The sequence below is a fragment of the Aspergillus fumigatus genome, chromosome 5 (assembly GCF_000002655.1).
Source record: "Aspergillus fumigatus Af293 chromosome 5, whole genome shotgun sequence".
Lineage (NCBI taxonomy): Eukaryota > Fungi > Ascomycota > Eurotiomycetes > Eurotiales > Aspergillaceae > Aspergillus > Aspergillus fumigatus.
In genome coordinates, this window is record NC_007198.1 from 2,660,759 (window position 1) to 2,676,297 (window position 15,539).

The 15,539-nt window shown below is 50.6% G+C and overlaps 6 protein-coding genes across 6 annotated transcripts; 1 reads left to right on the plus strand and 5 right to left on the minus strand.

The window, feature by feature from the left end:
• Positions 1-797: 797 nt before the first annotated feature.
• Positions 798-1,936, minus strand: AFUA_5G10400 (putative sexual development protein (LsdA); the record flags this gene model as incomplete). The annotated part of the gene is made up of 2 exons (XM_748509.1): positions 798-1,505; positions 1,562-1,936. 2 exons carry the CDS (start codon positions 1,934-1,936, stop codon positions 798-800), a joined length of 1,083 nt encoding a protein of 360 aa, XP_753602.1.
• A 1,462-nt stretch (positions 1,937-3,398) lies between these two features.
• Positions 3,399-7,136, minus strand: AFUA_5G10420 (putative nitrate reductase). Its single transcript, XM_748508.2, has 6 exons — positions 6,853-7,136; positions 5,395-6,786; positions 5,168-5,331; positions 4,724-5,112; positions 4,551-4,674; positions 3,399-4,496 (listed from the first exon to the last, which is right to left on the minus strand). Exons 1-6 carry the CDS (start codon positions 7,090-7,092, stop codon positions 3,725-3,727), a joined length of 3,081 nt encoding a protein of 1,026 aa, XP_753601.1. The 5' UTR covers positions 7,093-7,136; the 3' UTR covers positions 3,399-3,724.
• A 338-nt stretch (positions 7,137-7,474) lies between these two features.
• Positions 7,475-9,277, minus strand: AFUA_5G10430 (MFS transporter; the record flags this gene model as incomplete). Its single annotated transcript, XM_748507.2, has 3 exons — positions 7,475-8,170; positions 8,223-8,972; positions 9,023-9,277. 3 exons carry the CDS (start codon positions 9,275-9,277, stop codon positions 7,517-7,519), a joined length of 1,659 nt encoding a protein of 552 aa, XP_753600.1. The 3' UTR covers positions 7,475-7,516.
• A 152-nt stretch (positions 9,278-9,429) lies between these two features.
• On the minus strand, positions 9,430-9,722 carry AFUA_5G10440 (uncharacterized protein; the record flags this gene model as incomplete). Its single annotated transcript, XM_748506.1, has 2 exons — positions 9,430-9,480; positions 9,540-9,722. 2 exons carry the CDS (start codon positions 9,720-9,722, stop codon positions 9,430-9,432), a joined length of 234 nt encoding a protein of 77 aa, XP_753599.1.
• Positions 9,723-9,987: 265 nt separating this feature from the next.
• On the minus strand, positions 9,988-13,915 carry AFUA_5G10455 (uncharacterized protein). The gene is made up of 6 exons (XM_077804833.1): positions 13,404-13,915; positions 13,321-13,353; positions 11,895-13,272; positions 10,714-11,843; positions 10,301-10,660; positions 9,988-10,250 (listed from the first exon to the last, which is right to left on the minus strand). Exons 1-6 carry the CDS (start codon positions 13,568-13,570, stop codon positions 10,124-10,126), a joined length of 3,195 nt encoding a protein of 1,064 aa, XP_077660969.1. The 5' UTR covers positions 13,571-13,915; the 3' UTR covers positions 9,988-10,123.
• Positions 13,916-14,572: 657 nt separating this feature from the next.
• AFUA_5G10470 (RlpA-like double-psi beta-barrel domain-containing protein) lies at positions 14,573-15,469 on the plus strand (the record flags this gene model as incomplete). The annotated part of the gene is made up of 3 exons (XM_748503.1): positions 14,573-14,937; positions 15,013-15,257; positions 15,336-15,469. The coding sequence occupies 3 exons, from the start codon at positions 14,573-14,575 to the stop codon at positions 15,467-15,469; spliced, it is 744 nt and encodes a 247-aa protein (XP_753596.1).
• Between the last annotated feature and the right edge of the window lie 70 nt (positions 15,470-15,539).

Genomic DNA, 15,539 nt, shown 5'->3' on the forward strand with positions numbered 1-15,539 from the left:
GATGTGCATCGATCTACCACAGTAGAGGTTACGACTTGGAAAGCTAAGCGTCGAGAAAAGAGCTTGAAAGACTTATTATGACTTGCTCAATACCATGGATCTGGGTTCAAAACGATGTCCAAAACCGAAATTGAATGCCACACACAAAATATCAGAGATTTCACAAGCGGAGCAATATTGTAATAACAACAACCATCGAGAAAGTAGCGAAAGTGGTTCGTGATCTACTGCGGCGGCGTCTTTCTGGACCACAAATATCTCAACCTTCTTCCCCACACATTCGTAGCCCTCTCCTTATGCTCTAACCCTACGCCACTATTAGCAGAAGCGAGATGCCATCCCGTGGCGTACAGTTGGAATCGCCGTAAAAGAGTGCCGAACAGCCCCGGGTCCACAAAGAATTTCGTGGAGGTGGCCACGCCGCCGGTACCGTTGGTCTAACATACACATAGTCTACTGATTACTCGGTCTGTGTACACGTGCACTCTGGAGAGATTGTACTGCCGGCCAACATTGACAGCCGTTCGATGTGGACGGAGGTGACATTCGTTGGATCGTACAACACAACATGAGAGGGAAGCCGAGGAGACAGAAGAAAGAGCTATCTGGTAATCCAGTTGATTTTTCATACCTAAGTACCTACCAGGCAATTTCTGGTGATTTGCCATAGAGCTAAAGCTATTCCGGTTTTCCAAGGTCCCAAACCATCAAGCATAATGGGAGTATAGGATGATGAGAAGACAGGAGCCTTGAACAATAATACTGGAAGAATAAGAACCACAGATCAGAACAAGAACTCAATTGACAATGATCAAGCCAGGTCCAGCCACTGTCGCCCGCGCCACGTCATTCGCATTGCGGAACGGACCACTGCTGTTGGTCACAGCAGCAATGGTCAATCCATTCATCAGGAACTGGTCATACGGGAAAAGGATCTCTGCGACCACTGTCCGGTTTTCGGAGGAGATGATGTTCATTGATTCCACTATTGGTAGATTCTGTTGGTTGATATAGGTCATCCACAAGCGCTGCTCCATGTGTTTTCCAGACCTGAAGGCGACTCGGATGATCTGTGTCCGGTCTTCGGGTGGTGTCAGGATGGCCAAGGGATGAAACCTTTGCAGTGGAATCTCATGGATATTCGGGCAGCTGCCGGGGACGACAAAAGCATTGAGTATGGCGGAGAAAGCAAAATTGAGATCACTGATGGTAAGGAAGGGAGGCTCGCTGGGTATCTTGTCCTGCAGCACGCGGAACCAGCCCTCTTGTTCGCCTTCGTTTCCAACCACCGACGCGATGATTCGAGTTAAGTTGAAGTTGCCCCCTACGGCAAAGCGCTCCGCCACGTCTTGCAGGGTCCCAAGGACAAGATCGGTGAAATTGGCGGCGAGGACGATCGCGGAATCAAAGTCGGAGACAGGGAAGTGGTACTTGCACGGAAGGATGGGCGAAACATTGAAATTTTGAAGGGCCATATTGGCGCTCAACTCATGCAGCTCTTCTTGCTGAAGTCAATTATTAGTCAAGCTCGTTGATTGATGTGTCTACCGACAAGGCTTACCGCGAGAATTGCAGTGAGACTTCGGATGACCATATCCCGGTCTTCATCTTTGTCACCTTCGTCATCGTCACTGGATATCTCGTAGCCCGTCACATTATTGGTGACATTGTGAAGAAGACTGTTGAAGAAAGCCACCTCGAAGTTCTCGTTGAAAGCGATCCATTGTAAGTTGACAATACCCTGTCTGCTGATGTTATTTGGAGGAGGTGTGTTTGGCAGTGTTCCGCGTGCTCTCAGCTCTATTTCTCGGACCTGACCAGGAGAAGGAAAGGGCAGGTTATCTGGCAGCGAGGATTCATTGCGCCCCGGCCGGTGTGGCGCAGCGAGAGTAAGATTCGCGAGGAAGAGCAGAAAGGCAATAAGAAGGAACTTCATGATGACAGTGACGATGCAATTCAGAAGGTTGGACAGTAAGAGAATATGAGACTGATGGCGTAATGTATGGAATGTATATCAGAGATGGAGTGTAAGTTGACAGAGGATGAAGAAGAGGGAGAATTTCAAAGGTGCCAGAGGGGAACTGCCTCCATATAGACAAACAGAAGCCGGCTGTATCGAGCGTCGATGTTCCTTCCCTTGTCTTTGTCTTTTACAGGAAGGCGCAGAGCAACATCAACTGTGTCCTCGTCGTCAATACCCTTGGGGAGGTGGCCTACTAAGGACTAGGCAGAGCTCCTGTGAACGACAGGGTCTACTCTAAAATCCTCATTTATAAGGTGAGTCCCGTCTCTTTCCTTAGTTTGCACGGTCCGATGTGCACAAATTTGGCCCTTGCAAGACGTTAGGTGTATCTAGAGCTACAAAGTAGGATGTTAGCTCACGGAGACGACTGGTGGCTAGGCTAATACTAAGGTACTACTACTGCCGCTGTCATTGCACTTTCCTTCAGAATTTATGATAAAATCTCGATTACAGTGAGCTTTAGATATAAACTACGAATCTGAAAGTGACAGTTCTTCTTCAGCTCATTCCCAGAAGATCGAGTGCCAGTATCCGAATGCCTCATGCGATATAGCTCAGCATCGTTCTGACGACCAATACTGTCTCCGTGTGCCTGACTTCTCGCATCGTAATATATGTCAAGCCCTATTCTTGAGTTATCTGAGTTGACTTCCCAGCTCATGGCATCACTGTGTTGTCATTGTCCTTCAGTTTTCTCTGGAACGGTATCTATTCTAAGACAGCCGAAGGAGTATAACCCCTCCCGCTTTCTTCTTCCTTTCTCTTTCTTCCATGTTTCGTACTTCGTCCACGAACACTCTGACAGACAGCAAATTTCTTCATCTCAGCTCCGAGAACTTTTTTGCCTTTACTCGACCATGGCCAAGGAAAGCTCTAATCTTCTCAAGCACTACCTCAAGCTCGTCAACGAGCTCCGCGAACTCAAGCAAGCAAACGACTCCAAAGAGTTCTCGCTCAAGGAGCGAGTCAGTTCTTTTAAAATGAAAATAACGCCCTCCAAGGCGGACGAGCACTCTGGCTATGGTTTGAAGCGAGTGCCAACTCCTCATCCGCTCATGGCCCGGAATTGAGAAGCATGTCTTCTCACATCTGTCTCTTCTCTCGTCATGCTTTTAGTCCGTCCTGCTGATTCACTTGCTCGATACCAGCAGCTCTGAGCCTGGTTGCTATTGCTATTGCCTTTACGCAATGTTTGTGTCATTGTGACTGAATATAATGCATGATGCTTGTGTTTATCGTCATGTGCTTCAACCGTCTGTATGTCTGTATACTACGCTGGGTCAGTTCAACAACCAGCCAACCAATCGATCGATCAATCAATCAACCCGTCGATACCCCCTTTATAATTCCATACTGCATCGTAAGACAAGAAAAGTAAGACTGAACATATGACGCTGTTGTGTTACGCACTTTCTATCTAGCATGACGACAAATAACCCCGCGGAGCACTTGGAACTAGGAGAGGCCATGAAGGAAACTAGTGTAGACTGCCTATATTTACACCTTACCTGTACTTGATTCTTCCAGATCTATGTCTACTTCACATTCAAATCTGTCCAGTATTCAAAAATTATGCGAACCAAACGTGCTCCGAGCTTTGTTGCTTCAGGGAACCCAAACACCAGAGGACTAGCAACTAGTCAGGTTCAACCCAAAATCCAGTCACCGGGTAATGGGAAGGCGCAAATCCAAAAGCCAATACTAGAAACCAAACAAATTCTTGTCTTCGTCGTATCCCCATTTCTTCAATACTGGCAAGACCGCTTTCTGGATCATAGCCGGCGGACCACACAAAAGCGCAACACTCTTCTCCCCTGGCTCAAAGGCATATTTATGAAGAATCTTCTCGTTCACATGCCCCTTCTCGCCCGTCCAGTCTTCCGCCGGGTGCGAAAGCACGTACGTGATCTGGAACTGGTCCGCATTTTCTGTTGCGTACTTGTCGAGTTCGCCGCGCATCAAGATATCTTCCTCGGACTTGTTGGCATCGATGGCCCTGACCTTGGGTCCTTTCCCCTGTTCTGTCCTCAGAATTCGTGCAATAAGCTGATATCCCGGTGTAATGCCCGATCCTCCCAGAATCAATGTGATGTGATCGAAATGATACGTCTTGTCGTCGACGCGGAATTCGCCGTTCCCGCGGTATCGGATCTCGCCTGCGGGACCTTTTACTTCGACCTCCTCGCCTTCCTGAAGACAGTCAAGAATATTGCTCATTGTGCCGCCTGGTTGTGCAGAACTGGGGAAGTACGTTTTGACGACAAGGTCGAATGTGCCGTCTTCTTCGGACTCCAGGATGGGCCGGGTAGGGGTGTATGGGCGAATGACAAGCCGGTCCTGGAAGTGGAAGCCGATCTGAAGATGCTGGCCTGTTTCCAGGCCGAGCTTCTTGTCTCTAGATGGGAGCTCAAAGGTGTAGCACTTCGTGTCTTCCGATAATGGTCGTTTGCAGAGGAATTTGACCGCGGTCCATCTGCGATCGAGGTGAGCTTTTGATAAACGTGGCTTGAAAGGATAGAGAACGAACTTGTGACGCTTAAGGGCAACCGCGCTCTCCTCTTTTGTTGATTTTGCTTTCTCCTTCGCTTTTTCTTCGGCGTCGTGCTTGATGAACTCTTGCGTCTTCTGGGTGACGGATCCCAGGAGGCACTCTATGCACTATGTTAGCACGTCCGATGGGCGCGAAGAGGGACGGTATACCCTCTAATTTCCGAACAGCATAATCGTCGTGAATACTTTCGAATTCCTTCGACGTGTCTTGATGAACTCGACCGGCGTGGGCCATAATGGGCGCTTTTCCTCCTGGATGCCAGCTCAGGACGCTGGTCGCATCGTATACTTTATCGTTGATAATGATCCAGCAGTCATCATCCGTGGTGTGCTTTTCGATCTCCTCACGGGTGAACTGCTTCTCGGGAACGGCTGCTGATCGCCGGATATCTTCCTTCTGGATGTCGATCGAGGGTTTCATCCACCCGTTGTCGCCCGTCCCAGCTTCGGCGGGGTGACGGAACAGCAGATATGGCTTATTGTTCGTCGGCTCCACGAAGGTTTCCGACTTGACGACATAGTGGCAGTTGTTCATCATGCTGCTTGTGTTCAGCGAGGTATACCTTCGATTTGCTTTCATGGCTCGACACTCACCCTTCGAGATTCCACGTCGGATTTTCCGGCTGGGTGTTCTTGTTCACATCCCAGCAACGGACAGTGATCTGCTCAGCGCGAAGGAGCTGCGTGATGTCGATGTCCACATGCCAGTGCAACCAAGTCCAGAATTTCTTACCATGTCGCAGCGGTGCTTCAGGAAACTGTTCCGTATCAGAAGCGTCAAAAAGCATCACGACCGGTCGCAAACATGGCTCTCGACATACCTTGCGAACGCAATACAGCCAGTTAACTCCACCATCGAGACTAACTTCAACCCTTTGTACCTCGTTGCCTCCTCCATTATACGCATAGCCCATAATTCGATATTTCCTGCCCTTTCTTACTTCCGCGAGGTCTATCCTCTCTCCCTGCGCTGGCCTCGCAATGACCGAGTTCAGCATCTGTTCGTTGCATGCCGTGCTCGGGAGACGATACATGGTCTGCCCTATTTCGTCAAACCGGTCGGTCACAAAGGATGGGACGACCCGGTTATCGAAGATATGGTAATAGGTGTCATTCTCACGGTCGGTCACCCAGATCTTCTCCAGCCACTTCACGCACCGTCCGCCCACGTACCCGGGAATCACCAAGCGCAGTGGGTAGCCATGGTCCGGAGGTATGGGCGAGTCATTCATCTCATAGGCAAGGATCACATCATTGCATGGATCCATGCAGTAATCCAGAGGGATGGAGGTTTCGTATTTTCCTTCGCTGAGAATTTCGGCCCCTCCAAAGTTCACCCAAAGAGGCACGTCCTTGTATTCGTCCATCAGCTGCAGAATATCTGCCATGAGCAGGACGTCTCGCATGAGCACGCCCTTCCAATATGCACAACCTACGGCCGCCGGGCCCCAATTGAACCCTTTGCTGCGCTTGATCAGATTGAGCTCCTTTCTCCGGTTTCCGTCGCACGCCATCACGGCGGGGATGTTGATGCTCTCGAACCTATCCTTCAAATCGTCCATCAACAAGGTCAACGACTTGCCGGCTGAAATCTCCAGTTTGTGGTTCTCCCAGAGGAGGTGCGGCACTGGGCCGTGGCTGCGCACATAGTGTAGGTAATTGGGGGTGATGAGACCTGCGTCGAAGAGCTCGACCAGATCTGGCTCGCCATTCAGCGGATGCTTTCCTGTTAATCGGATCAAGTGGTCCGTCCGAGGAACCCAGTTGTCTGGGGTGAATTGATCGGCTTCATCGATCTCTCCTGGCACAGAGGAACTCCCCGCAGGCGAACGGCCCTTGCCGTCATTCGATTTCAACGACTGCATATACTCCGCCTCTTGCTTCAGATACGCCAGGAGTGCTTGTTGCTCCGGGGTATACTTTGGTTTCTTCGAGTCTTCCTCGTCGCCCTGATCTGGTCCTTCCTGACCTGATTCGACAGGCTTCTTTCCCGAGCCGTCACTCCCACCCTCTTCCTGCTCCTTCTGCTGCTGCTGCTGTTCCCCTACCTTTTCTTGCTGCTCTTTCTTCTTCTTCCCCTTCTCCCCCTCTTCCGTCTCTTTCTTCTTCTCGTTAATCAGCCATGGCTGGCCTTCCTTGATGAACTCCTCCGTCGTGTGCAGCACATATCGCCAATGCTTCGGATGCACATCCGGCCGCCTCAAATGAAAGTCCTACAAAGATAAGCCTCGCTCCATTGCCAACCCCTGACATGGAAAACGGGATATGGATATGCTCACCTCCTGTTGTTGGAAAAAGTCCCTCACAGTTAGCAGTTCCCCCCTCTTGGCCTTGGCTCGCAGCTCCTCCGCCCGTCTCTCAGCCTCCTTCTCGAGCTCATAGCGCCAGTCGTCTCCCTCATGCGTCAGGCCGGGGAAGCGATCATCGCGGTTGCGCACACCGACCCGGTGACTATGCGATTGCGTCCAGTCCGGCTCGTTCAGGATTTCAAGGTCTGTTGCGCCGGTGGGTTTGGGCATGGTTGCTTGACTACTCCGTGCACCAATTACTTGTAAATTCCTGGACGGCTGGGAATGAAGGTTGCCTGTCTACGAGCTGCAATGTATTTAATAATCTAAACTTCCGCGGAGATGTGTTTGAATGGGGATTTTCCATGAGAAGGGGATGACATCACGCAGGGCAATAGAGTTCTGGAGTTGGATACTGCGGTTCCAATGGGCTGGTGGATGGGATTCCAATGACACAACAAAATGCATTTTAGTGTCCCTGTTTATGCGGGATAGCCTAGAGGGATGGTGTTTTAAGACCTGGCCAAGCCTTGCTGCCTCCCCGCTGGAACGAACTAAAGCTGCGGAAATCAAGGCACAGAAGCTGATGCTCTACACTAAAGGAAGCTAATTCCGTTGATGTCATTTGGCGAGGAAATGCTTGATTGATTTCCATTCATCCCACGGCCCTAGTAAACACCGAAGAGACCACCCCAAGACTCGCGACCCCAGTCAGCACCAACCACAGGAAATTCAGGCTGGCGGCACAGGCGCTCCTGAACCGGTTTTCCGGGATGCGGTCCCAAGTAGCTGTCCCCGTCATCTGTCCCTGGGCGCTTTCAAACGACAGACCCCCTAGGTCCGCCGTAACACGACCCAAAAACAACGTCCCGCTAACAGTCACAGCCAGACACATCCCCACCGTCCGAAAAAGCGCGCACATCAGCAGCGCACTCGTAGGGTTGACGCTTCTCTCCTCCTGCTCGCAATAATCCCTTGGCACGGGCGCCGGCCGAAGACACTTTTGCAATCCCGCCATAAGACAGCCGTGCCCTGTGCCGGCCGCGACGAGGACAAGGATCCATCCTGCGGTTGGAGTGGTCGCGTTCAGAGTTACGAGACACCCCGTGCACAGGAGAAGGAGCATCCATCCGACGCGGACCAGCCAGAAGCAGTGGCGCCGTTTGTCCAGGACTGCGATCTTCTGGGTCAAGGTTAGAGTGAGGAGGGCGAGGGCCAGTATCAAGGCGAGGCTGGCAGCGGTTAATGGGAGGGGAAGCACCCGGACGAAGATGAAGTATATGGTGAGGTTTTGGAGATGGTAGAAGAGCTATGCAATTGCAATTAGCGAGGAGTTAGTTCGGAGATGTGGGAGACTTAACCGTGAACCCGTGCAGGAAGCTGCCGGCATACATCATCAGGACGGGAAGAGTGCGGAAATCGTTCCTGTGGAAGAACGGTCGGACGGCCCAGTTCGTTTCATTTACGGCTAGCACAAGCATCGAGGATGCCCCGATAGTGATGGGTGTCAGAACCTGCCAGGCGCTCCAGGCGTAGCTTGTTCCGCCCCAGCTGATCCCTATAAGCAGCGAGCACAGTCCCAGGAGAGTCAGCACGCCGCCTAGCCAGTCCAGCCTGAGAAAGGTCTGCGAGGAGATCCCCCTGTGGCCGCGCAGGTCGATGGCAAAGGGGATGACGAGCATGCCGAGCGCACAGAAGAAGAAGCTTGAGTAGAAGGCGCCGCGCCAGGCGATGTACTCGAACAACAAGCTACCCATGACTAATCCGAGGATGGCGCCCGCCAGGCGGACCCGGGAGACGTAGTTTGAGAAGCGGATGAGGTGTTTGTCGGGGATGTTCTCGGCCAGGCAGAGCAGCGAAACAGATACCACGCCCCCTCCGCCGAGTCCTTGTATGAAACGACCGGCGACTAGCTCGGATAATTGGAGGGAGCCACTGCATACTCCTGTCCCCACTGTTGAAAGGACAGCAGCTGCGACCAGAAGAGGGCCGGGCCCGATGACTTCGGCGAGCATCGAAAAGAAGATCTGTCCCGTGGCACTGGCAAGGAGATAGCATGAGTTGAGCCACAGGTTGCTGCTGAGGGGTTCTCCGAACGTGAGTGATAAACTCTGGCAGTTCGTTAAGAAGGGGGTTCACTGGGTTGGCTTGGATGCCTTACCGGGATGAATGGTACGACCATTGTCGCATCAAATGCGACCAGCATCGTCAAGGTCGATATACAGATCAGAACGAGCCAATCCTTGACTCGGGGCCGCCATTCTCTACTCTCTGGGTTTGCCACTGCCACGGACAGCTCGACCGTGTCAGTATAGGAAAACGCATCGTCATCGTAGCTGCGGAATGTGGTGCCGGACTTGAAGTGGTCTCTGGTGGTGTCCGCAGTGTAGTTTGTGTCAATGGATTCTACACCCATTTGGTGCGGTTGCGCAGATCAAGACATAAATGGCGCCGGTGTCAGTAGACAAGTGTTCTGGAGAATGAGAGAACTGTTCCAAGGGGAATACAGTCGAATGGCAGATTTATCAACGACACATTCGAAAAACGACCCGGTTTCTCCATGATGACTTACTGCAAAGCATGATTAATTCTCCGCAAGGGATGTACTGATGATAGACCCTCGGAGTGGAAAGTGGTGCGCGCTGGTGCTCATATGGTGGAGTCAGGATCATATGTACCAAGAATAGAGCAGGCAGGAGTTTAGACTGGTGTCCAGGTTGAGCCCTTGATTCAAGCTCCAGTGGAGTCGTCGCCCGCATATTCTCCTGCATTCCTGATGTCTTATGCCACTGAGTATTTGACAACGCACGATTTGTCGCTATGGTGCACGGATCGTGCAAGGAGTTCCTAAATGACCTCATTATGTTGTTTATCTCGAGTCTGGAATGTAGGAGGCTCAATGTTCGCCGTTTCAAAGCATCCGTGCAACTGCCAAGTTCAATCGCTATTGCAGTTGGTACTGTTGGAGCCTCAGCGTCCTGTTGGTCAAGGCATGAGCGATGAGCTTATCGAACACGGATCTAATGAGGAAATTGACTTTCCTTTCTCACTTTGCACCTATTGAGAAAGTCAGGAGAGCAGCTGGAAAGATAACTAGCACAACAGAGAACGAGTTGGGTTAGCTTCCCGATCCGCAATCAAGCCATCTATCCAAGAAATTGCGATACGTGACATTAGTGTTCTATGAATGATTATGTACATTCAATAACGAACAGGTCGAGGATTGATACCTCAGATATGTATAAACAAAATGGTAATTCCTTCAGTCGAACTTGTCGCGAGACGGCGGTCTCGAGAGACGCGATTGATCCAGAGACGACTTCGTGCTATGTGCTGTGCTGACAGCATGGAACGAAAAGTCAAGCTCTCCCACGAGAGCCTTCACATTTCTATCAAACCTCTTTTAGCATGTTATCGGCATGGATGATGGCCAACTCACCTCATCAATCTCTCCACGTCTCCAACAATGCATCTGGTCGAAATCTGCAGTACGGAAAACGTGGCGAATCCCGGCTCTGCGATGTGCTTGATGCTGAGAATGTCTTTGTCAAGCGCTTCTAATCTCTTTGTAAAACTGTACGGTCGAGGAGTCTTCAGGTAAGGCGGCAGAGGCTGTCGGTTCGTAATACTCGCAGAGAGAAGGCACAGAACTGAGGTCACTTCGTGAGTTGTGACACGCGCACTAGACACCAGTCTTTTGAAGTCGTGAAGCCAGTCGGAATTCGATGCGTCGGGGTTATCGCTCATCTGCAAGAGAGTGTCTGAGGCATAGCCTAGCAAACTCAGATAATTTACGATACTATTGAGTGTTAGTGGTAACGCACTGGCTAAGGGAGTGAGATGGGGCTGTACTTCTCAACCGATGATATGATAGCCTGGTACCGCTTCTTGGGAAACCGACCTCCGATGGGTACCTCCCATTTCAAAAACTCCGACGATGTGCGCAAGCCATTCAACATCAGCATCTGCTTAGAAAACACTTTGCCTCGTGCTTTTTGCAGCCTTCGCCCTGCTGACGTTTTCAAAGCCAGGTCACCTTCGTCACCCCGCAAACGCGCAGACACCGACTCGTGGATGATGGAATAATAATTCGCCAGTAGATAAAGCGAAGCTCCAAGGCTCTGGCGGAGAACTCCATGCTCGGAGATTGGGAATGGGAAAAACGTCCAGAAAAATGCCACCGCGATACCTGCAGCCACGATGGCCAGACGATATGGAGCAAGAAGATAAATCGGATAATAGGCTTGGCCGTTAGAGGTCGCAGCCTGTTGCCCAACCTTGCGCACCTGAAGTTCATAGCCAATGATCATGGAAGTGGTGATGATGACGATGATCCCAACGATCCGAAATCGGAAAAGCTTGATAGGGACATAAAACCCACAGGCGACAAAGAGCCAGAAGAAGACAATGACACCGGGTGTCTTTTGGCCTGGGATATACCAGGCCAAAAGGGTGAGAGCCATGGCTATCACCGTGCCAACCAGACGAAGCACAAAGCCAAAAATGCTCTGTCCCGCGGTCGGTGACATGCTGATGTTGATCATGATCATGGCCCAGACCAGACGTTGATGAATGAAGAAGGTCTGAGTCTGATGAAGTAGGGCAATCACGTAGATAGTCATAGTAGCGCAAGCCACTCGAAATCCATAAGCCGATTCGGATGAACGCAGCAGCCAGGGTACTACCCTGATTTTGTCACCGATCTTCTGAATGATGGTTTCAGGAGGCAAATGCTCCGGATCCTTCCTATGTCTGTATGCTTCACCAAGCTGAAGAATATGGCTCTGCGTGTGAATATCGCCCAAGTGATCGTCTTCATGAGTATCCTCCGCCTGAAGTATACTACGTAACCACTTCAGTAAACGTTTCGCACCAGGAATGATCAGATGTGATCTTGTCAGCTTTCCACTTTTGACTTTCTCATCAGTGAAATGAATAAAATCTAGTACTGTATGGCCTGTCGCGTAGAGTAGTTGTTCCATCTGATTCGGCATGTCAGCACGGAAATGCGAGGAAGTCGCCTTTGCACCTACATAGAGAAAAAGAAAGAGCTGTCGACGGCTCCTATCGCGACCGACCGAGGATTTGTCTAGGAGGAATTCGTCCAGATCGGGCAAGTCAGAAGAAGGACGCTCGAAGAAATCCGGAGGTAAAGTGATGCCCTTCTCCTCACTCCAGGTCCTCAGAGCGAGGCGTTTTGCCACCTTGAAGTCGCTGAGCTTTCGCTCATAATAAGCCGCGAACCCTGCTTCTCCTGGGGACGGGGGTTTCTCTGCGGATGCTTCCAGATCCGAGGCCCCGTCCAATGGGGCATCTTTCTTTCCGAGAGAGGTTTTGGGTGGTTTTGTCAGTTGCAACGATAAAGAAATGTGTTCCAGGCCGCTATCAATAGTCTCGATAATAGAGGCAAAAGGGTCATGCACAGCCTTCATGATCTCGTTCCATTCGTGTACAACACGACTGCGGATGTTGGTCGCCATGTCCGGTGCGAGTGGGTCGATAGGCTCGTTCCATTTGTTATAATCCGACAGACGCTGAAAAATGTCTACGATGAAGCTAAGACCGACAACCGGAATCATCACCTGGCGTAGATGTCTGAAGATGGCTTGAAGATCGTCAGGACCGAGCTTTCCAATGGCGAACTCGCGCTTCGCGAAGGTCAGGTCCGCGTGCAGTTTACCATGGAGGTCCGTAATCTTCTGGACCGCAGTTCGAATAGCTTCTGCTTCTGGACTATAAACCTTGCCCTTCTTGGAAAATTTCTCGACTGTCTCGTCATATGTCTCGGCCCGTCCAAACATGTCATCGCGCTCCAGACTCTCAAAGTACTTTGTATGAGCCTTGAGACCTGCGCGAAGTCCTCCGATATAGCTTGCCATCTGTTTGAATACAATGTGTCTTGAGGTCACAGGAAAGAGAAAGAGGGAGACACCCGTGCAAAGTCCCAACCCAATTAAACATGCCTCGAACAAGGTCCTTACCAAAGCAATACCTGCGGCCATGGTTGGGAGCCGAGGGGCATATGACGCGGTGATATTGGCAATTATGGAGTAGATGATCACCGGAAACTGGAACTGTTGATAGTGGGCGCGAAACGAGTGCACCAGGTATATCTGGAAAAACAGCAGCACGCCACTCACAGCGGAGGCGGATGAATTGTACTCGTTGGCTGTAGGATCCAAATTAGAGATAGAGGCCGCATCCGCAGCAGACTGTGTGTTCTGTCGTGCTTTAACACTGCAGAACATCATAAGCAAAGCAAAGGCCGTTGCGACGCAGACCGCCAGCACGTCCAGGAGCATCATCTGGATGAATTTTGCCCGTGGCATGATGGCAAATCCGAGAACAGAGATGATGGCGATGAGATAACCTGTAGTGGGGAACCGGGTTGCAATAGAATCGGCTTGAAACCTGTTCGTTATTAGGGCGGTGTAATGTGAACAACTGAGGACATCTTACATGGCTATAGCAATAGCAGGTGGTAGAGCACCTCTAATATCTTGTGAGTTTTCAGCAGGTAGAGTCAGTTTGTCATTACTCACTTCATCATCAAGATTACCGTTCGTCGATCCAGGTCCAAGCTGGACCATCCGCTCTCGATCATGCGGAAAAGGTTCCATTTCTCGTGCTGTTTCTTGTTGTCTGGCTCGTCATTCTGCGAGTACTGTGACGAACTTGTCGACTGGCGCGAGCTAACACGCGAGGCCATGGTAGGATCAAGAGTTCAGTCGCACCCCGCGTTTGTCAATTTGTGGACCGTCAGTCGAGATCTCACTCTCTCAGTAGACTAGGGAGGATCGTCGACATGTCCATGTGATCAACGGATACGTCTCCCGACGTTAGTCAATATACGCTGGAGAAGCTGAGGTCAATTCGAGAGTAGCAACCCACGACTCTCTTGCAGATATCCCTCTGGAGTGACAGGACGTGGATTAAGGTTTTGGTCAGAGCGGGAAACGCAATATCCCCATGTCCGGGGCGGAATCGATGGCCTTTAGTGAGTGGGCCGTGGAGCTTCACAAACGCCTAGGATCTCCAGTCCTGCAGAGAATCGCTTGGCTTCGTCAGAACCTACTTTTCTTTCCAATATGGATAGGCAATCAACATAATCGTACTTTGTCTCAAGTGTCACTAATGATTGAGAGAAATAACCTTTGATCATTAGATAAATGTTAGTCAGTGGTTGACAGTAGTATCCGGGCAACGATGCAAAGAACAAATACTCTCCTCTGTGGGTCACGGCACTCGTGGCTGAGTAGTTTCTCTCCTCGAAAAGTGGAAACAGATGATGTTATCATCTTACATGTCTGCTTGAAGTCCTTATTTTGATGATTTTCTTCAAGTAATGATGAATTGGGACTGCATTCGACTTCTTTTCAGCCTTATCGAGGAGAATTCTCCGATCGGAGGGAGAATGCCAGCCGCATTAAGCAAGGGAACTCGTGAGACAAACAACTGGCAACCACGAGATCTGTCATCAAAACGATCGTGACATTTTATCCGATTTTGAATGTGAATATCGATTATTTATTGAGACCACTATGATGCTCACATTCTCCTGAATGCATACTATGTCGAGATTCTATTACCAATGAAGATGCTTTGAATCCTACAGAAATGCAGCCAATCAATTGGCGTCTCTTTCATTAACCCCTTAATTTTGATCTTCACAGTCCAGAGACACCAAGCGGCTATTGCGACATCCATCACCATGACAGGCTTCGATCTGAAGAACCCCATGAAAGAATCAGTCAACGTCTCGGTCATGTCCACAGACGTGGAGAAACCTCCCCCGCAATTGTGTCAAGATGCTTCACATCTCCCCTTTGCGGCAGTCCCAAAGCGGAAGCCCGTCCCTGTCGGCGCCACAAAGGCTTCTTCGGACGCGCAAGCAGCCATTGCGACGAAAGAACCTAGCGCATATCTCCCCACCAAAGGTGCTTGGTGGAACTTGAACAGGAATTGGCAACAATTCTCGAGAAAGAAGCGCGTGGTCATTGCTGCAATTGCAGTCGCGGTCGTCTGCCTCCTTGCGCTTGTCATCGGCCTTGCTGTGGGATTGACCAGGGGAAAAGGGTGAGTATTTTTGCGCAAACGTCGCATATCACTCGCATTCCATCTCTTCAGATGTATCAACTGACCAAAGCTAAGACACCCAAATCTCCCTCTTCCCACCTCTCATGGTGGTCCCTATTCGGGAGATTTGACCTACTACAACCCTGGCCTCGGCTCCTGCGGCATCACCAGCACAGACTCGGACATGATCTGTGCCGTCTCGCATGTCCTGTTTGATGCTGCTTCCACGGGCTCGAATCCAAATGCGAATCCGCTGTGTGGGCTCGAATTGAGGCTTCGTCGGGGTGAATCGAGCGTTGATGTCAAGATTGTTGATCGATGTATGCCTCTGTCGCTGCCACATCTAATCCCTTCTTAGCTGTGCGATACTATGTGGCCGATCCGCTGACATGATCCAGGCGTTGGATGTAAAGCGAAAGACTTGGACGTTTCCCCCGCTGTGTTTCAGAAACTTGCTGATATGGATCTTGGTCGGGTCACCGTCGAATGGTCGTGGCTGGAAGACTCCCCTGTTGCTTTATTACCGTCATGAGAGATGAGCGTTACTTTACCCATTTTCTTCGTTGCTCTACTTTTGATATACCCATTATGACGGCTGTACA

What these genes read in the sequence shown, in the direction of transcription:
- AFUA_5G10420 (XM_748508.2), bottom strand. Translation starts at nt 7,092, where the DNA reads ATGCCCAAACCCACCGGCGCAACAGACCTTGAAATCCTGAACGAGCCG. An exon ending in CCGACGTGGAATCTCGAAGG is followed by an intron (nt 5,113 to 5,167) that starts GTGAGTGTCGAG and finishes GAACACAAGCAG; the next exon opens with CATGATGAACAACTGCCACT. An exon ending in GTTGCCCTTAAGCGTCACAA is followed by an intron (nt 4,497 to 4,550) that starts GTTCGTTCTCTA and finishes CCTCGATCGCAG; the next exon opens with ATGGACCGCGGTCAAATTCC.
- AFUA_5G10455 (XM_077804833.1), bottom strand. Translation starts at nt 13,570, where the DNA reads ATGGCCTCGCGTGTTAGCTCGCGCCAGTCGACAAGTTCGTCACAGTAC. An exon ending in ACGGTAATCTTGATGATGAA is followed by an intron (nt 13,354 to 13,403) that starts GTGAGTAATGAC and finishes ACAAGATATTAG; the next exon opens with AGGTGCTCTACCACCTGCTA. An exon ending in CCTGCTATTGCTATAGCCAT is followed by an intron (nt 13,273 to 13,320) that starts GTAAGATGTCCT and finishes AATAACGAACAG; the next exon opens with GTTTCAAGCCGATTCTATTG.